General features: G+C 41.1%; 1 protein-coding gene across 1 annotated transcript; it reads right to left on the reverse strand.

Annotated features, from left to right (window-relative positions):
• Positions 1-9,638: 9,638 nt before the first annotated feature.
• Positions 9,639-15,570, reverse strand: mab-21 (nucleotidyltransferase mab-21). Its single transcript, XM_017076187.4, has 2 exons — positions 14,433-15,570; positions 9,639-10,547 (listed from the first exon to the last, which is right to left on the reverse strand). Exons 1-2 carry the CDS (start codon positions 15,178-15,180, stop codon positions 10,198-10,200), a joined length of 1,098 nt encoding a protein of 365 aa, XP_016931676.1. The 5' UTR covers positions 15,181-15,570; the 3' UTR covers positions 9,639-10,197.
• Between the last annotated feature and the right edge of the window lie 6,485 nt (positions 15,571-22,055).

Consider the following 22,055-nt stretch of genomic DNA (forward strand, 5'->3'; position numbering starts at 1 on the left):
TCGGCAGATAAAAAGCGCTGAAAGTGCAGTTTTAACCAGCTGCACGAGAGTATCTCAATATATCCCCGAGCCCAGTGCCTCAGTGTATCGCAGTATCTAACAAATCCGCCATCTCGGTGGCATGAATGGGATTCGGGGGCTCGGATACACTCAGATACAGATACATGTCGGGGCTGTCACGTGACAGGGGTCTCTGTCTCGTGCCACGCATTCCGACGCTTAAAAAATCGATGAGATACTCGCCGCAGCACCGCGTATCTGTCGTATCTGCCAGATACACTCGGAGAAAAACTCGACATCTTTGGATCTATAGAAGAAATGTATGTGGTACATGGTAGTACAAGTATTTTTAAAGGTTTTCGGGAATTGTGATTGATTATAACAAAGATTTTTTATTTAAATGGTTTATTTCATTATATAAAATATGGGTATCTTAATTTGTATCTTTATGGTAATTTCTTATGCGCTAGCACTAAGTATTTCTAATATAATCTAATCTAAATATATATAATACATAAATAACTATAAATTAATTCATACACTAATAAAATACGTAGTCTTATCTATTAATTTCATATTGAAGTATATATATTTTGCTATATATTATTTGTTATATATTTTGCTATAACTTGTATACATTAAAGTAATTATCTACTATATCTACTAAAGTAATTTTAAAGATATTAAACTTCGATTTTAATATGAGATTCCTTGTTTAAAACACTTAAAATGAATATGACTAACATCTATCTATTTTTCTAACACTTACGTTTTCTATCATATACAAAATTTTGAATTCAATTCAATTTTATATCAATATATTATACTAACTACCATAGATATTTAAACAAAATCCAATCTGATTAGAAATTAGTTACTAAATTCATTATTTCTTTATTTAATTTTCATTATAAATGCCTTAACAAATAGTTCAGCTTTTCTCTGTGTGCACGTTAAACAAATACTCTCGCTCTCTCAGTCTGCGGCTTGCATGCGTATGGGTGTATCTATGGGGTTGACTGGCTGTGTATCTGTGAGAGCGCCGCGATATCATTGGTCTGTCGTGGCCCCGCCCCTTTTGGTGGCCGTTACGCTGCGGCGCCCCCTTTGAAGTCCACTGCCTTGTCAGTGTGTGTATCTGTGTGCAAATTTAATTTGTTAAATACATTTCGGCCTGCCATCGCGTACAAGTTGTGTGCAATAATTTATCTGAAATGTGCACTCATTTAGCAAAGAGCAACGAGCAACCCTCGTCCATGTTCGTCGGCCGATATCTTTATATCTCGCATCTCGGCTACAGATACACTTACACAGATACATTTACACTCATAAATATGTCGCGTGGATTAATGTGCCAGTTGGCAATTTCTGACAGCCCTCGCAGTTCCAAGCGAGCAACTTCCTCCGTGTTCGAGCTCCCCTATATAGTAGGTATGTAAGTCTTATATACCATATATACATATATATATTTAGTATGTAGACGTAGTATACTTGATGGACATGTGGCAACATCAAAGCGCCCGTCGCCTCCTCCAATTAGACAAATCCCAGACGCAGCCACTAATTCGAGTGGAGGCAAAACACAAAGCGAACAGTATTTTTGCGAAAGGAAATGGAAATGGGGGTCAAGCATCCCATGGTGACGAAAGTGTCTAAAGACATAGAAATACTTGTTCTAAGAATTGCAGAAACACCACCAAAAACTAGAAACGAAGTCTATTAAGCTATATAACATATATTTTGAAACCAATCAAATCTGTTTTCAAACTTAAAGCAGAGTTTTACCGATATCATTTTAGGAGCTCTTTAAAAATGCTATAATGTTAAAGAGTTTTTTAGATCTAATATAAATAATCGCAAACCAAATTTAATTAAAATCGCAGTATGCTAAAAGCATTTTTCTTTTAATAGATTGAAAGGAATATATGGTATTTAATCAAAGCAGATACCATTTTTCACTTCCCATACTTGTATGGCCTTTATATTATACCCAATGCCCACTGTATCTTTTGGGGCCTGTTAAGTCTTTTGTTCGGCTTTATTGACATCAATCAGTGGCAGTTTGAGCAGATCTAGCCGTATCTAAATAGTATTCAGCCCATTCCAATTTGTTGGGGATGTGAATCGAAGCTGTCAGCTGAATTTTAATGGAGCCCCAATGAATGGGATGCGATTGGATTGGATTGGATGGGTCGCATGGAATGGAATGGATTGGAGTGGGATACGATGGTATATGGTATGGTTTCGCTGGATGGACGATGCCAGGTGCTCCATGGGGCCATGCCACTTGGCTGATTTTTGGCGCGCTGGATTTCCACGTAACCAGATAGTGGAGGTGGCAGCCGTACTCCTATCTAGATGGGCGCATATCTGCATAAATTTTTTTTAACAAAATAAGGAAAAATAAAGGGACAAAACATGGAGAACTACACTTTTTTCCTTGCTGTTGGTATTGTGGCTTCGGGTTGGAAATTTCTGAGAGACAGGATCGTCGGTCTCGGGGTCGCCGACCATTCATGTGCATGTGCCGTGTGTGTTTTTCCCGTATTTTATATATCTCTTAGATCTCGAAGAAATTTGAATATAATTTATGTGCAATCGTCGCTTTTTTTCGGTTGGTTCGGTTCGGTTAGGTTCGGTTTCGCTGACCGCCTGTTCTTGAAGTCCGGTTCGGTATAGTTCCCATTCTCGGTCCCCCGAAATGAAGAACGATCCATCCATCTAAACGTTTGTCACTTGCTCCGTTGTCGCCGCCACGTTTGTCTTCTCGCTGCTCCGCCAGCTCTGCTCCTTCGTCGTCGCGTCATCGTCTCTTTTGTCTTAGTTCTCTGGGTCTTAGTTCGCCGATCCCCTGTCCCTACACAACACCCATCCGATCTTATACCATCCCGATCCGAATCCGATTCCGATCCCATTCTCGTCCCGCCACCGACAACCATCATCGCAGTCGTTTATTCCGCCGGTACATATACATATATCAGGCTGTCCAGCTGAGTTGGGCCAACCAATTCTGGGAAAAAGAGACCAGCTAGAGTCAGTTTATAAGATCACGTATCTAGATCTAGGAAACCTATGGTGTAATCAGCCCAGCCAAGCAAATGCTAGATTATAACGTAGGTACATATATACTGAACTCTTGAATGGTGTATATTGCAATAGTAATACAAATATGGTTGGTAACATAATTAGTTGTATTATTATTATTAAGAGTGTTGTAAAACAAATTAGATATTTTATTTGATCTCTAACTAATATTATGGACATATTTTTGATATGATCCCTGAAACCATTTAAAGTTACCTCTGGAAAATTCATTATATTTTGTTTTACTATAGTTCGGAATATAAAACATTTATGTTTTTGGTTTTGGGTACTATGTAAGCCCATTTTGTTCTGAGGTTTTGTTCATAATTTGTATTATTATTGACAGTTCTCCAGATGGACAATCAAAAGTTATATTAATTGATCTGAAAATAATAAACACATCATTAATAAGTATTACAGGTGGAAAATGCATTATATTTCTGTTAACTGATACTTTAAAACGTATCTAAAAATTTCCAAATTCCTACCCTAAAGCACTTTGTAATACCTAATTTGTTCAGAGGCTTTGGTCATTCGGTCGCCGATGATATTCCCATCGCATGTCGCCGCAAAGCAGATACGTGTGATGAATTAATAAGCAGCCAATGCCGATCCCCTCCGGACTGCAAGTGGTTCTGGTTCCCCTCGATCCTCGATCTGATATTCTCGATCCTTCATCCTGGTGCAGTGCTAAGCGGATTTGCGTTTATGGCCATTAACCCGGCGCTGGTGCGTGTGTGGTGCTTCTTTTTGATCTGAGCTGGAGGATCCGCAGATATGGCAGACCGTAGATCGGGAATCGGGGGAACTTCAGATGACGACGGACCGCCGTTTTTTTTGCTTAAGTCCGTCTGACATTTGACTACTTTATTGAATTATGACAGCGAACAAATCAGCGACACGATCCGCGAGTGAAGAGTGCATCCTCTGATCATTCTCCATACTCCGTAAGACCCATTTGGTTCGGGTTTTTCCTTCACTCATTGCGCATGCGCCACCACCTCCCAAGGTTCGGATCTCAGTACTGCACTTTAAGAAATCTCTTAAGTGTATTTATACCACTGAGTATCAAAATAATGTTAAGTGTAAGTAATATAAACGAGATCTTAAATACTTCATTTATTTTACCCTGTTCAAAGATAGGTTAGTATGTATAGCAATAGGAAAAGTTAGGATTATATCTTTTATTATTTAAAAATTGTATAAAATTATTCTTACCAAAATAAGATAATTTAATTTAAACTTTACAATGTCCCCATTTTTTTTGAGTGTCCCATCCATTGCAACATGGACTGGGACATCGACATCGATATCGAGACGTCGCCTACTCGCGGACATGTGTTCCTTCATCATCTGATTGGAATATTAATTGTGACGAATGCAGCCGATATGTTGCGAGATCGTTTTTTTCCAGCCGTCCTACGATCTTGTCGACAAGTGCACGCCACTTGGGCCAACTGAAGGCCCACTGATGTCATTTTACTTAACATTAATTTCAAATAATATCATAATTTATCGTTACAAGAGGGCAGGGCTGGGCAATCGGCATTCGGAACTGGGCAACTTGGCCCTCCAGGCGAATTCTCATTTCAGACACGTACTTGGGAATCGATCTCAATTTCGTAGTTCAGATATCACGCGCACACAGAGGCCGAAAATGTGGACACGTTCCGGGGTCTCCTGCCTTTTCCAGGCCCTTTTCTTCTTGACCAGATTGGATGGATGTGATGGGGATGGGTGTGGGGATGGGCTGGCCAATATATGCGAGGCGGCGGCCCTTTTCAAGATGCCACGATCACGTTGACATTTTCGCCTGGACGCGGGAGTTTGCCGTTGCCCCACTAGATACCCCAGATCTCCATCTCCATTGCCGTTTCCATTTCCATCCACAGACCCCATCCCGATCCCCGATCCCCGATCACCGATCCCCAATCCCCGCGACTGTTGACATGTCGCCGGTTGTGATTGATTTAGGGCCGCTTTTTGTTTTCCGCTGAAGCGCAGCCGTTTGAACCCATTGTTTTTGGCCCCAAAAAAAAAAGAAAAACAAAAAAAAGGGCGTATGACGATGCCAACCCGACGACGTGAGCTGCCGTCTTCGAGAACTGGATAACTGGTAAATGGTATATGGTATAATGTTCCCTTTTCACTGTTTTTTTTTTTGGGGGGGACCCCTCTCATGTTAATTGATAGCGCTGGATTAGTTGGATCGATAAATGCAATGCATTTGATATGATTTCCTGGAAATTGTCGCTGGTAGCTCATTTGAATTATGAGAAAAAAGAGTGGGGTATTGAGTGGGGAATGGATTTCTTGGTGACTTTATAACTGTTTTTGAAAACTGTTCATTTGGAATCACGACATCAATAAACTATAGGGAAAAATGAGGTGTATTTATGTATGTAAATTGGTTTCAATAGAAAAAAATACACATTGCAAGCTGAAAAGTGTTAAATTGCTTAATTATAAATAGAAGGGTTTTCTATTTGAGATGTATTTATAATATTTTGGTAAGGGTTCTATCCATATTTTTTGCTGACCTCTTGAGTTTCTGTTTCTTCAAGGTCTTCCAATTCCATTTCCTATCACCTGTAAATGTAAGACACAAAGCTCAGGTGAAATTTATCAGGAGTCCCTGTGCTGGATCTGCAACTCCTCCAGTTCTTCCCGTTCAATCCGCCATACGATCTTCGAGCTGGGGAGGCTGCCTCGAGGCACTCACTCGCTCACTCGCTTCCTCGCTCCCTCGGACGCATTAAATTAATATTTACTTTTTGTCAAAAGGCTATAATCAAGCACGCTGGCGATGACAGGCTAAGAGGCTCTAATTACAGCTTGTTACCCTGATGCAGCGGCCACACAGGTCGTGGCTCACTTCGCCTTCGCCTTGGACTTGGACTGGGACTTGGACTGGGACTGGGACTGGATCGGGATCTGGATCGGGAAGTGGGACTGGTACTTCTACTTCTACTGGTACCCCTTCTTCCGTTTATGCTAAGTGGCAAGCGCCGTCGTCGCCCTCATCCCCATTCCCCATCCGCATCCGCATCCCGATCCTCATCCTCCCTCCGACCTTCACGCAACCCAACTTCGCGTGATCCTCGCTGCAGAAGCACAATTATGCACTGGAAACATTTTATTGAAAAAATATAAAAATAACTTAAGAACTTTATTTATATACTAACCTGTTGAGCAAAATAATGAAAGGTATTATTTATGCTTTAGTCAAACAAGTACAGAACTGTTTTTGGAAAGCTCAGAGAAGGTTATCAACCAGAAAATGTTTGGAGGTACATGTGTCCCTCCAGAAATTGATATGTTTTGCCTAAGTGATGGTCACCTTTTCGAAAATTGTTATTGAATTATTAGTTTTGCTTTTGAAAAACTAAAATAGAGATCAGAAAGTCTTTAAGAGGTATATCGAATATTTATGGTCGAAGTTAAGGACTAAAACGTTTAGGTCGGGGTCACCTTTTCAAAAATAATTATGATATTATTAGTTTTGTTTTTTGAAAACTAAAACATAATTCATTATACAAACAATTTTTAAAATTACACCTCTCAGAGAACGGATATTCATGGCCAAGTTATGGCCCACAAGGTGTAGGTCGGGGTCACCTTTTTCGAAAATGATTATTCAAAATGTTTGTAAGTGGTCCTCAACGTACCTTAGCTAAACTTTAAGGCATAATGAGTTATTTAAAATAATATATATTCTATTACTTATATTTTTTTCGAGTGTACCCATCGCATTTGCGGGTTTAATGCACTGCCTGCACCTCATCCTTCTGCTTTTTGCTGCAGTTTGATTGAAGCCAGCAAATTAAAATCCCCTGCCAGGTGCCCAAGAATCAAGAACCAAGAGCCACGACCCGAGATCCCTATTCCAAACCCGAACCCGAATCCAATCCACTTTGGTTGGTGGCATTCCAAATGCAATTCTCACGATTTGGCAGCCATTTGTGTACCTCGGGCCTCATCATCTCCTTGTAAGCTGCTCATTTGGCCATTGCCAACAAGCCGGCACAGATGCTCTGGCCCGATCAAATTAACCATTTAAATAAAACATTTGTTTTGATTTGCTTTGCCAGAAGGAAGGGGATTGCCCCAACATGCTGGCTGACAGGCGGTCAAAAAAAAAAAAAAAAAGAAGAAGTCCCGGGCAATTCCAGTGCAGAAGGGCCTTCAGATCAGCGCCAGATTTAACCGGTATATAAAGAGGCGTTTATATACCTCCGGTGTGAGTCTGTATTTTCCGCCGATTTGTCACGCAATGATGTGCGAAATGCCTTGCATGCACCAATTGATTCTTAAGGAAATAATAAAGGATCAGTCAAGCTGAAATAAGTTGCAGGTTCACAAGAATCTGGGCTTACAAAATATAAAAAACTATTTCATTTTTGTATTTAAATATTATAGTTTTTATAGGATCTACTTCGAAGTATCTTTTGATAAAAGAAGTATCTAAAAATGAAATATCTTCGCCTGGAAGCATTACTAATGCCTGCAAATTGGTGTGGAAATAATAATGAATATTTTTAATTACTTCGCCATATGCAGAATGGCATGGTTGATATTGTCAAGTGGGTGCATAACAAATTGTGTGTTTAAAATGCGATTATGAGTTGTTCATAAAATTTGCTTTTGCGGCCATTAAAATGGATATAAATTGCATGGAAATGGAATTCATTGGGCGACGATGACAGCAATCAGGAAGCTTCGGGTCCAGAGGGGCTGCTCATCCCACCAACCGATTGCCAAATTATCATTTATTAATTATGGTTTAATTTGTGTGGGAAGCGGCAGATCAAACAATTTCATGATTATCCCTCTCTGTCACTCAATGAAATAAGTAAATAATTTAAGGAAAAAAAAAACCGCAGTGTGCGGCTGCGTCAACAACAAATAATAAATTTAAGAAAAAGCCACATTAAAATGCAAATCAAATCCAATAAAACACAACTCATTAAAAGCGCAACTAGGCGGTTAACAACCCGATACGAGTTGCCCAAATAAAAACCATTTGAATCGAATTTAATCCGATCGAGTTGAACCGAAATCCACCGCCGGCATAAATGGCAATAACCAAATCGCCCACATGAATAAATAAGATTCATTCGATCTGGATTGGAAAAAAAATCAAGCTGAGGTGAATATAAATATGTTCGAAATCAAATATCAAAGAATGGCTTTTGTGCAGGAACTTATATTTCGGCACTTAAGATCATAACATAGTATATCTTTCGGTCACTTGTAAAAAATATATACTAATTTAAATCTTTTAATTTAAATACCCAAAATTATTTGAGTGTTATATTTCGATGGCTTGTTTTAATATTGTGACATCCTTATACTTCTCTTCTTTTTAACCCAATTAATCTTCCTTATAAGGGTATTCACTGGCGAGACTATCCCGTATTAGCATTATTTTCGTGTCGCCTCTGCAATTGTCATTTGCTGGGTAATTTACAACTATAAAATACAAAAGCCGCACATGCATAAATCAACTTGGCCGCAATAAAGTATAAATTAAGGCTTAAAATAATGGAAAGCCGCAAAAGTGGACAGTCGACTGCCAAAAGCTGAAACAGAAGAAGTAACATCAAAAAAAAGAAGTGGGGGGGGGGGTTAAAATGAAATTATTTAATTTATGAATGACATAAAGTTTAATTTGAATGTTATGTCTGTCGCTCGAAACCGAAACAGACACGTGACCAAAATGTTAGTTGAGGATATTTTAAATAAAATATATACCCATATATATCGCATTCTGAGTCACTTTTTCGAGGGGCGGCAGATGCGGTGGGCGTGGCAGATGCGTGAATTGGAAATTGGGAATTTCTGCCACACACATATTGTGTGTGTACTTTATTGCGATTGTTAGCTGTCCGCGGAATCGCTGTTAATTCGCAATTAAAATGCGCAACCTGTCGGCAGCGGACCAAATGTCAGTCTCTGACATTTTCCACGGCCCATCGTCGAAATCGAATTCGAAAATCGTGGCCTATCAATAATACCGGCGAGACATCAAAAGGCCAGCCGATGATCGACAGACGAGACCCTCGAGAAGTTGGCAGCTCTGACAGATATTCCGCATACCGAAAATCGCTATATAAAGACTATTCAATAACCAATAACTGGACACTGGGTGAATAATGGAACTGTTTGTGCGTTGAATTAAATTTAAATACACTTGGAAAATTCAAATTTATTATTAATAATATTATCAAAGGTGAGATTAAATTCCAAGAACCGTTTGATTAAACATTTTATAGGGATACAAGTTTAGAAACAGTAATTTCTTACACTATTAACTCTATTGATTGATCCTTGATTAATGTATTTTATTTAGCTTCGATTAAGTAACTCCTCGAAATTCAATAAATATATTATCATATGTGAGTGAAAAACCAAAGAACCATTTGATTGATCATTTTAAAAATATATATATTAAAATATAGAAACAGTCATCTGTTACACTCTTAAATCCATTCCTTGATATAGTATTTTACTTACCTCCAATAAAGTATCTCCCCCAAATTAACAAAACATAATTTTCATTGAAAAACTTACGTTTTATTGACTAAACTCACAAGAAGAAGGCAAAAACATAGAATAAATAATTTAGAACCGTCGGGGAAATATTCCTCCAAATCGGCTGTCTCAGTTTCATTGGACTTACGTCTAATTTAGCTAATTTTGCTCTGCGCTTTGCTGTCAGCAAATGGGCCAATAAAAAAAAAACGTTTATATCTAGATGGTAACTTTTGTGCGTTATGCGACGATGACGATCTAAATGGATAACACTAAGTATGCTCTAATTATAGGAAACTCTGTAAGCGGCGTATACTTTTCGAAAGCACCTAAACTTAAGTTACGATCTAGCGAAATATCAAATAGTATTTGGGTTACAATTTCACTGCTCTCTTTCTTCAAATCCCACCCCAATCGCCTCAGTGATCCCACCGATCCTTTGTCTTTAGTTCTAAAAAAAAAATTCGGTAAAAAACAAAAAGGCGAATAAAAAATTAAAACCCAGAGGCGGCACTGCCCCCCGCAGCCACCAAAAATCCAATGGGTTTTTGTGGTATCGTATATGGTATGGTGGTGCCCTTACAGCTCCTCCAGGCAACGGACATTGGTCAACATGATCCGGGTTAGCCGCCAGACTTGCTTGGCGGCATTCTCCAGGGCACCCGGCGACTTGCCCTTGAACAGATCCATATTGGGCAGGAAGTAGTGCGGACAGCGGCGGCACTGCAGGCAGGATATCAGCTGCAGGAAGATCCCGTTGATCCGGTCCGCGATGCAGTTCTCCTCCCACTCCATCTCGCGCGGATGCTTCTCGCACTCGTAGAGCAGCAGGGTCTTCAGGTGGTACGACGTGACCGGATTGCCGGGCAGGTCCAAGTGCCGATCTCGCAGGGTCTTCAGGATGCTCAGGCAGCGACGTCGACTGGCTCCTGGAATTGGGAAAAGATTAGGATGCTGTTATTAAAATATACTCATTCGATGGAATGTTTTAAGTAATTCTACAGTCTAAAGTATAGTTTTGTTAGAACATTTCGTATTATATGGGATACCATTAATGTAAATTGAAAAACGTTCAAAATTCTTAAAAACATACTAATTTATATGAAACTAAATGTTTAGATAATATTCTAACTACGCAAATCTTCTCTGTTGTCTTTATTATACAAATTGGCAGCAGTCCTGATTCTTAAGCCTAAGATTTTGATACTGTCAATATTTTTGGTATGGACCGTATTACTAGATTGATATAAGGTATAGCTAAACATAAATTAAATTTACCTGAACTTTGTTAATGAAATAGCTAAAAATAATACCTTATATATTAAAATTAGAAAGATTTTATATTAGTCTCAAATAAACTACAACAAATTATATTATTGATTGGTTAAGTGGGTAGAGCTTTCTGGTAAGGATAACAAGGGGTTTTTTAGAGCTTTTCAGATTGCCATTGGCTCAATGCATCATTATGTCCATCTGGTGCTATCAATACTTTTGAGGCGAAATGATTTTGACAGACCTATAGTTCGTTCGTTCTGTGTCAGATAGGCACTAACTGATCGATGGCTTTGGTCATTAGAACTCTTTCTATCTCAAGTACATCAGTCTATTTATTTCGCTAAGTGTTTTGCCTACTTCAGAAAGCTTTCAGATTTTTGTAAACTGACTCATGCCATTCGAACTGATATCAAATAAAGGTATTTAAAGCTTACAGATATGCAAAATGTTATTAAAATTAACTTTATTTGCAGATAATGTTTTTGTTTAGGTCTCAAGCAACATAATCCGGTCAGTGATTGAAAAATAAACTATTTTAAGTTGTGTCACACACTTCAGAATTACTTTAAGAAAAGATAAGAGTTCATTCATTGTGTAGATCTTACAATATGTAAACTTTATGAGGAAAGGGAATAAATAAACAGGAATCTTATAGTGTAAATTCTATAACGTATTATCAGCTTAAGAAAATAATTTTGAACCATATTAAAGGCGAACTTAAGAAATTTTTAGTTGGATAATATTTTATTTTAAATTATTCCAATCAGGTGTTAAAGGAAAGGTGTACAAAACAAGCAGTATAAGATAGATCTGGATGGTAATTTTTAAGATAGCCTCTAGTCTAGCCTATAAACCTCTTCCTGTTCTAAGCCCTCGACTTTGATTGATCAACCATATATTTTGCACTGGCGTTTTGGTTTCAATTTCTCCTCGAGAGGCGGGTGTACAGGTATATAGTGCGACCGATTCTTAATTTATTATGGCCCGAGTGCTTTGGAGCACATAAATCATGGCTACGTTGGCACGATGTCAGGCAGGCTAATCTCGGCTCCGGGTCCGATAATCACGTCTACGGCTTTTTTCCCGCTCCGGAGCGTCTTGCTCCGGGTTCCGCTTAACATTTCGGCTAATCAATATTGAATGATATTGCCACAATATTGGCACTCGAAGGGGGGCGAAAATCGGTTAAAAAATCGGGCAAAAACAAGTGCGATTCGGGGCACTCGAAACTCGGGCCTCGAAGTCCATGTCAAGTGGACGTTAATTTCGAGCTGTAAGTGACAGTGCTAATTATAGTCACGATCCGTATCTGCAATACCGATATCTGAACCTCATCCACAAAGAGTGAACCAAGGAAAGTTAGTCAGAGTCTGGGGATTCGGTTTCCGTTTCGGTTCGGTTCGGTTAGGAGCATTAAATTAAATGACAAACACGCGGGCGAACCAGCCGGATCAATATCGATCAGAGATCGTTGTCACGGGGCCTTAGAATTGATTTCGATTTGGTTTTTGGTATCTTTCTCTTTGTCGATTTTGGTTATGCCTTTGGTTTTTTTAGCTTGACGTTCGTTTTTTTGTTTCGCTTCAGCTCTTAGCTCTCAGCTCTCAGCTTTTTGCTCCCCCAAACCCAATCTTTTTACCTCTTTCGTATTATTTTTCTTTTTCTTCCATGTGTCATCTCATGCTTGGCCCGCTGTTGTTTTATTTATTTGTTGACTTTATCTAATCGCCGAGATTTAAAATATTTATAAAATCGTTTAGAAATTTATTTATGGCCCAGCCATTGGCATTGTTCATGTGGAAACCCGTTTCCCGTGGCTCCGTAGTCAGTGGTCTGTAGTCCGACCAACTAACCGTCTAACTGCCTTGGGACTACGACTACCGAGACTGCGCTTATCTCTCGGGGATCAGCAGATTTGTGTGCGTTGTCGCGTTGCGGCCAAAAAAAAACGAAAAACTAAGAAAACCGAGAAACTTAAAACCTGGAGAGCCGAAGACCCGGGTTAGGACTCCCCCCTTCGATCGAACAACAGATTTATGATCGTAGCCAACCGGGCGACGTTGGCTCGTATCTCATATCATATCTGGGCCCGATAATCGGATGTCTCGTTGGGCAGTCGTCGACTCATTGAGTGGGTCCCCACTAATCGCCAGCCATCTTATCGCCCTGCCTAATTGAATCTGCAGTGCAATTTTCTCCCCAACTATGCAGATTCGACGTGACATCGCTGCGAGGTGAGGGTAACGATCTTGTTTGCGGTTGCATAGATTTTTAACGATGCGCGACGATCGAAAGTCTTTCTCACACATCCATAAAACGAGAGGTAAAAGCCTTGCGGCTTGCTAGTCATTTTTTAAACGGTAATAACCAAGATCTTTTTAAGATGAGGTCAAGTGATTTCAACTGGCATTTAAAAGAGGTACAAATAATAATTTTAAAGATCTCATCTAACTTTAAGAAATAGTAACTAAGTGATGACAAGGGATCTTTTAAAATAATCTGCAAACTCTTGCAGTCATGATAACGGATCGTAAATAAAAAACTATATAACATCTTAATTGGTTTTTTAAATATTTCTCATTTGTATTTTTATGTGTAATATCTTTCACAATATGAGTTTAGCTAAAACTGAAGTTGGAGTTTTCCCATATCGTTAGCTACTAAGATTTTGTTTGACATTTTCTGTGTAAATTTCTAGAGTTATTATATAATCCAATTAGAGGGTCTTCTTAATCGTTGCGGGTCAGAAATCAGTGAGGGTTTGTTTATGATAAATCCCTTCGATGAGTTCCTTGAAAGCTATAGCCCAAAATGGAAGCTCCCTCTCCCCTCTTTCCTTTCTTTCCGATCTAACTGGACGATCTCCAAATTTATACGGTATACCCCAGTCCAATGCTTAATTTACAACCAATTACGGTCGTATCAAGACGAAGTCGCTGATTTGATGGGAATAAATCAATTCAGTTTAAGTGTGTCACTGATTACTGATTGGAGGACACTGGGAGCACTACGAAAACATGCCCGAAATACGGTAGCCATTCACGCGGCACTGAGAAAAAAAGTTTTTAAATATTTTGTCTGCTTCTAGTTTTAGAATGATACTATCTTAGAAGAATTGTTCTTATTATAACAAATTTTATCTGTACTCCAAATTCTAAATCTCTTTTTTTAAAATAGCCTCCATTAAGATTATATAGTACATATAGTACATTTTTAAAAAGGCTGAGGAGAAAAGCATATGGATTGGGTTAAGGAAAAGTTTATTATTTCAATATTGCATTTGGTACTCCTCATTTCAGATACCCGACAAACATGTACATGAACATGAATATATCATATGAGAGCATATAATTCATATAGTTGGAGATAGCTAAATAACTTCTAAACTGGGTGTATAATGTTAGATGAGAACTATATAAGAATTATACAAAAAATTGTATATGAAAAGCTCCTTGGAGGGACTCAAAGGACAGTTTTACCCTGCGTAATTTCCCTATAAGTATACACCACCTAGATCTAGAAGCCCGACGGCAACTCACCTTGCAGCAGCCGGTTCTCGGCGTCGGTGAAGCTGAGCACCCAGGCGTCGCCCTCCATGGCGGAGTTCTTGCCCTGCAGGGCGATGCACTCCTTGGAGAGCATGTCGAATCCCTCCGTCTTGACCTCGGCCACGATATTGGGATGCGGCCAGGGAATACCCGGCAGCGGCCAGTGGGAGGCGGATCTGGGCCAGAGGCCGGCGCACTTGAAGGCGGGCGTGATCTGGACTATGATGCGCTCCCGGATGCGCAGCTTCACCTCCGTGGTGTCGGCGATCATCTTGACGATGTCGCGATAGGCGCACTTGTCGCACGCCTGGGCCACCAGGGTCTGGAACCTGGATCGTATCTTCCGGGCCGACAGATAGCCACTGGCCGTGATGAACTCCACCCACAGGGACATCGAACGTTTCCGGCCATCACTCAGCTTTAGTACGGCACATCCTGGCAGTGTTCCATCGTCCACAAAGTTGAGCACACCCATTTGATTCAGATAGATGATGATCTCGAATTCAGTGGGCGATATCACCTCCAGACCCTCGAACCGTCCGTTGTAGTCGTTCAGGGAGGAGATGAACCGCGGCTCTTGGACCTCCACCTCCTTGAGCACATCCTGGACGATCCGACACACCTCCTGTATCTGCTTGTGGATCTGCGCCTTGCGCACCTGGACGCGATCCGCACAATACTTGTTCATCTGGTAGACCATCTTGGACTGCGCCGCAATCATGTCCGACGGCACCAGCATTCTCCACACGGCGGGGCTCCTTTTGGCGCCCAAAGTCTTTAGTCTCTGCAGTTGGAAACACTGCCAACTTCACTCATTACCTAGGAGGCACACATGTAATCAGTCACACACAAAAAACAATAAGTAATATAACGGCACAGCGACGGCTTTGGTTCTTAAAATCTGTTTCTTTTTCTTTGCGATTCTTTGAATTTCGATTCTTAGATTCTGATTCTGCGATTCTTCGACTCTTAAACTCTCCAATACGGCACAGCGACGGGACTTGGGTTCTTTTCGTTCTGATTCTTGAGTTCGGAGTGTTTGATTCTTGGTCTCTTTGGATCCCCAATTCTCCGCTCTCTTTCTCCCGCGTCTTCTCGCGCCGTCAACTCAACATTGACTGATTTCGAATGGCGGGCGCACCGCAAGAAAAGTCCCGCTGCCGCTGCCGGCGTCGATGCCGCGGTCAACGCCTCTGCCTGGATGGGCTCCCCTTTTCAAGTGCGAGCAAGACAGCCCTAGCCACTCGCTCTTCGAACGAGTGCGCGCTCTCTCTCTCTCTCTCTCCCTCTCTTGTGCGCCCCAACATGGCTGTGCCTCTCTCTGCCTTTATAACTATAATTACAAAAACAAACAAAACACAAACTAATATAAAACAAAAACACTGCAGAGATCTTTGGCTATAGTTTATTCTATAGTTATATCCCCGTAGATAAACCCGGCTTTCAAGCCACCCTTCGTTTAGCTCCGCCCCATTCGGCACTCTCTCACTCACACATTCGCATCTAAGCATTACCTCTCACACAGATACTCACCCATACTGGGAGTTTCTTATATTTGTTTGTTTGTTTTTGGCTCTGGGGGTTGTTGTTGCTTTTGGTGGGTGGGTGGAAACGGAGGTCTGAATGAGTTATTGGAGGATTGTTGGGGTTTTTCGAGAGGGTGGGGGGAGTACTTTCGGTTCAGTCCAATATTCCAGACAGTCCAAGCCATATAAATTAACTTAAGTGTGGGGACTATAAATATTGATTTGTTTGTTTCCAAAATGGGATACCAAACTTATAAGGAAAAGTTATTATATAATTAAAGCTAAAAAGTAATAATACCAGTTAATAATAGTTTCTGGTCACTAGATAAAACTTCACCAAAAATAATCTATCGGTATTATACATATATCTTCCGCTAGTCAGCCAGTAGAAATACTATTCTTCTAGAATGAATAATATAATCTGGCATTAAATACAGGATTTTGAATGTGTTATAAAGTTTTTAAAAATGTCTATAAATAGTTAAATGGACTAAAGGATATAGCCTTTAAATAAAATGTTAGATAATTGAATCACAATCTTTAAGGTACATGTCTTTTTAAAATCGGAGTCTGATTGGCCCTATTATGGGTTTCAGAAGTAATATTTAGGGTAACCTTTCAGTAGAGCTAAAGATACTATTGGGCTTACCATCAAACAATTGAACTAACAAGCTCCCTTTTTAGAACTCCACAAGCTCTTAGAAAATATGGTTGTGTACTGGAATTCTAAGTTATAAATTTTCCGAAGCTTATCCTACAAAAAATGGTTCCTTCTTTCCCGCCACAGAGGTATCTATTTATCTCCCTCCCCCAACTGTCGCCGTCTCGCTCTCGTCTACACGCCATTGAATTCCTTACCGAATTAATGCATATCTAATGTGATTAATGAGCGCTTAACACGAGCTTGGTGGACCCCAGTCCACTCCACTCCACCATATTTGCGGTTCATTCAGGGTGGGGTCACCACTTACCCCTCGGGAGACCGAAGTCCACACTCCGAAACTCCTCGAGATGGAGATGGCCTGTCCACTCGAACATTAAGTTGCACTTTAAAGAGCGGCAGACAAATTATTATGTATAATTCAATTTGAACTGTGTGCCGGAACGTGCATTAAGATAATGCTAATTAACACCTCGGGGTTGGACTATAGGCATAGGCCTATACCAAAACCTATACCAACATATACTATATTCCCAATTCCCCTAGATGCTTTTCCCATCTCTCCGCCTCTCTTTCTTCACTTCGCGATAAGCGTAGAATGGAGCCTGTCTGTGCTATGGAATGGAAATGGAAATGAGGCGACCTGATAGGAGGGTCTGAAAAATGCGTTGGGAATCATTTTAATGGCCGCGTAAATGTGGAAAATTATCAAAGGAACACGAACTTAATTGCGGCCATTATCGCTTTTATGGCGTATAAATTGGAAATGAATTATGCAACAGCCGCAGGAGCAGCGTCGGTTCGAGATCTTCATTAGTGGCCAAGGTCAGATCGAGAGAGGTCCGTAAAAGGTCCCGTCCCCATCTCGATATCGGCGATCTATAGCATCGATGTGCAGGATTTATGCGTGTCAGCGATCGGCGATCGATTGCCGATAGTTTTTGATCCGATCGAATCCCAGATCCGGTAGTCGCGTCTTTAATTAAATTGTGTATGTTGCCAGTGTGTCGTCGATTCTCGGGTCTCAAAAAAACGACTTCATCGGGAGGCTACGTTTATCAGCTGCACGAGATCTCCACCTTCAATCCCTCCCTGCATCTGCACAGGGAGAAATGTTGTTGATCTCCTGAAACTCGGTTGTTTTCTATATCTTGATGATGTGGTATTGCTTGAGATGAATAAAAAATCGATATCATAGTAGAAGGATTTTCACTTAAACAAGAATATTATATATATCCTTTTAAAGCAACGATATTTTCATGATGATTATAAGTTGATATTGAATATTGCTATGTTTTTTTCTTTATCTGTATGGCACATACGCTTTGTGGTTCGGCACCAAATGAGCAAATGGCGGAAAATTAAGGAGAATCGGGAGGAAAAGGAGGCTCTGGAGGAAGAGGAGGAGCACCAGAGACCGAAAAACAGAAACAGAAGCGACAACTGCAGCACAGAGATTGCAATCGCTGGCAGCAACAACATCCCTTCCCTGGCGATCTCCCCCAGCTTTTGTGCCCGGCATTCCCGTGCTGGGAAACGATGTCCAGCAGCTGCTGTTCCTACACGACACCCTGACCCCCATCCTCTTGCCCTTCCTCAACCGCTTCCTTTCTCCCTAACTTAAGTTAACCCCTTCCTTATCCCCTTCCGTTTACCCCCTTCGTGGCGCTTTCGCACGGGCGACACTTTGACGCGGACATGTTCATTTATCCGGAGTTGGAGATTCAGTCCAGCAGATGGAAGAAGAAGATATAACCATGTCGATATCTATTTACTGGTAAAGTTGATTATTTTTACGGAATTTTTAAGGCTCCCAAGCCCCTTTAAAGAGTATTAAACTTTGAAAGTCTATTCAAGCAGGTTAGATATTTATTTATTTATTTACAAACCGCTTGCTTAAAGTTAAAACTAAAGCAACAGGGGTAGGCAGCCATAGCTACTTAGAGGTTAGATATTATTCGTATACTTTGTTAGATATCCTCTCATCTAATAGTTGAAAGTTCAGTTAGTCAAATACAATCTATGTAAATCCACTATAAGATTACTTATCCAAAAATCTCTAACCAAAACAGAAGGTTAATAGATAGGGATGAATCGTCAGTTCCAGTTAAGCCCACACGATTCATAGATTTGAAATGATATATGAGAGTATCAATCATTTATTGATACGAATTTGTTATATAATATCACAGATAAGATACAGATATCAAATAAAAGATATCAAGCCGAAAGCTTTCAAAGAATCATTCCTAGAAGCCACACACGATCGTGGGTTGGATTTCCTTAGTTTTCAACGAGTATATCATCGTGTTACCTCAATGGAACCTTTCGACCAGTGACATTTTCCCCGAACTCGTGGCTCCATAATGAATGGAGAGTGAAGAGAGGATGGGCAGCCAACCCATATAACTCGGCTTAATTAGGCCAAACAAAGATGCACCTTGCCACGATCGCTCATCGATCATTTTCCGATTGAGCTGGCCGGAGCTCTGATAATCCCGGGATATATAACCTTTTCTTTACCTTTCTTTGTGTACCTCTTTTCTTCGTTCTTCATTCTTCTCCCCTGTCTTCTTGCTTCTCTGGACGGTTAAGTCTTGAGCCTTTCTTATTGTGCACTCGAGTTTGTCATTCGATATGATGGCCCCGTTGACAGGCGTTTTTTGATGAAGACAACCGATGGCGCTTGTCCCGGGTTTATATAGCATATACGCTCCTGATTCCGTTGATTGTTCCCCTGTCTTAACCCTTTCGGAATCGGAATCGGTGGCATGTGCAAAGGTCAGCTGGTTGCAGTGAGGGCAATGGCATTCCGCGGTTAACATTTACCTGGCATTAGCCCCCTCTGAACTGCACCTACTGCCCGGTATCGAAGACCCCCAGAGACCCCGGGAACCCGTCGTAACCCCCTGATCTTAGCAACTGACTCTGTTTGCTGGCCAAGTGGCGCCTGCATCCCGTCGTGCGTCGTCTGCATATGCGGAATATGCGTGAGCGTCGCCACGAAATGAGACTGGAGAACAAGAACTCAAGACCCCCGATTTCCCCCCCTCCTCCCTCAATTCAAATCGTAACCCTCTATAGGTATATATATGTGCAACATATACTGCTCTCTCCCAGCCGCGCCATTAAAATCAGCGACATGCGGTTAAATATGCTTAAGTTTTTCCGCGGACAACTTGAAATTAAGTAGATGCCAAGATGCAAGCGGAGGCAAAGAGGCAAGATCATGCAAATTGTTAGCCCCATTCCCCGTCCCCCCGATCCTTCCCCGTTGGAGGCCCCCATCTTTGGGACAGGTCCCCATGTAGTTGGCTCGATTTATATTTTGTTTGGTCAGAGGAAATATCAACGCGTTTGCGTAAATGCTGGCTTAATCCATTCATTATGGCCATTAGGCTTTGTACGGCCTGATGGGTTCCTGTTACTGGTCCTGCTTTCCCCCCTCCGAAGCTCCAGACCCCCGATAATTGCAGAGCAATTGATTAATCCCAACTCTGGTGCCTTGTCAACGGGCTGTAATCTTCTCCTTCTTATTTCTCAGCCGGATCCACTGACACGTTCCTTAAACTTAAGAAAAGGGAAGGTTTTGGGCCGAGAGGTACTTCAGTAATTGGGTAGTAGCAGTCGTAATTGCATGGGCCACAATCTGGCGTAAAGGAAGTACCTAATGCCAGGGAGTGATCATCACATGGAATGATTAGTGTTTGTCGATTATTTCTGTTTGTAATCGTGCATTCTGAAATAGAGCATCCTTTTATCGATAACCAAAAAATCAGTAGGATTTATTTCTAGCTACCCAGTAATAGAAAAGCGTAAGCCTTTATGTTTTAAATTATATGTGATAAACCAATAATCGATAATTGATCGATTATTAATATGATCGTGCATATCACCTGTTTTTGATATTCACAACTTAATCGTTTAGTTATCGAGTAATTAGCGTATCATGGCTCAAAAGATGACAAGCCGGAAATAAAAAATCGATAACTGATCGATTAAATAGAATATCACCGTTTGGAGAACGACACCATAATTTTTGACAATAATAAAATCGTGATTCCTATACCGATTGCAAACTAGCTTATTACACAGCGTAAAGTGATCCCCATTTGATCAGTTCTCCTGCCAAGTTTCGCAGCATGATCACTTTCAGGATGGCCAAGAGTAGATCTTCCCACAGCATTCGGTTTCGAAAACGAGACGGGAATGAGATCATTTAGCGATCGTTCTCATTTAAATTATAACCAAAAACACATGCAGCGCTGACCGTCAGTCGGGAATCTGAGATCTGGAGTCTGGAGTCTGGGAAGAAGAGTCGAACTGGTTGGGATTTACTATATGTATAAGCATATATAGTGGGCAACTTGGAACGCAGGCTGTCTTATCGCTCGCCTTCATTTAAATTATGGCAACGAATTTCGAGTGGCAGTCGTTCTCCTTTGCTCTTTTTTTTTGTTTTGGTTTGCATTTAATGCAATTCCTGCAGACCGCGCAACATGCGCTGATGAGCCATTAGGCCATTAGTCGCCTCTAAACGAGCCACCATTGAATCGGGGGGAATCGAGAGTTGGGATGCGAATCCCGGAGAATCTGCTGGCAGAAGGCGAAGACAGAGAGACATTGGCAGAGATAAGGGACCTGAAACTGGCGCCCATAAACATGAAATTGCTATTATGGCCCAGAAACGGGCTACCAAGGGCCACTTTGCATTATCGGAACTGGAACTGGATCTTCAGGATGGGTAATTCATGGGACATACTCATCTGTTGTTCCCCACAAACCATCGATCACCACTCGCTCTCTCTCTGGATCCCCCCTCATCGATCCCTCCTCCTGGTGGCATTTCCCATTGTAAAGTTGACAAATTTATGGCGCAAACACGTCGCAATCCCAGTTGGCTCGTATTGTACAAGTGTTTATTTTGATGGCCATCACAGCCAGTCGCTAATTAGGATGTCCCCCCGTCCAGTCCCTGGAACTTGCACGCCTGGTATCTCTGGCATCTGGTATCTGGCATCTCTTGGTCGTATCCGAGTATCTGGTAACCGAGGCATCATCTGTGGCATCATTAAAATCAAAATCATGCAAACGTTTAACTGCGCCACAAAAGTTGTCGCAACAAACCCACGACCACGACGACGAGATCTTCTGGGCAGGATCATTAAAACGAGGCAGTTACAAGGCTGTTGGCCATTTCGAGATGCCCAAATCCCGCCATAAACTCGGCAAACTGATGAGGCTGGAGAGCGAGTCTTGTCTCTGATGGTTCACAATTTGTAATTGAATGCATGTAAATTGATTTCATCTACCAGCGGTCATAATTCCCCCAGTTTTATGGCCTCTATCTCGGTTTGGAGAGCTAAGGAGACGGCTATCTCTCGTTTGGCGGACAGCGGACAAATGGCAGTTGGAACTTTATAAATT

This window comes from Drosophila suzukii, chromosome X, assembly GCF_043229965.1.
Source record: "Drosophila suzukii chromosome X, CBGP_Dsuzu_IsoJpt1.0, whole genome shotgun sequence".
Taxonomy (NCBI): Eukaryota; Metazoa; Arthropoda; class Insecta; order Diptera; family Drosophilidae; genus Drosophila; species Drosophila suzukii.

What these genes read in the sequence shown, in the direction of transcription:
- mab-21 (XM_017076187.4), bottom strand. Translation starts at nt 15,180, where the DNA reads ATGCTGGTGCCGTCGGACATGATTGCGGCGCAGTCCAAGATGGTCTAC. An exon ending in CGAGAACCGGCTGCTGCAAG is followed by an intron (nt 10,548 to 14,432) that starts GTGAGTTGCCGT and finishes TCCCAATTCCAG; the next exon opens with GAGCCAGTCGACGTCGCTGC.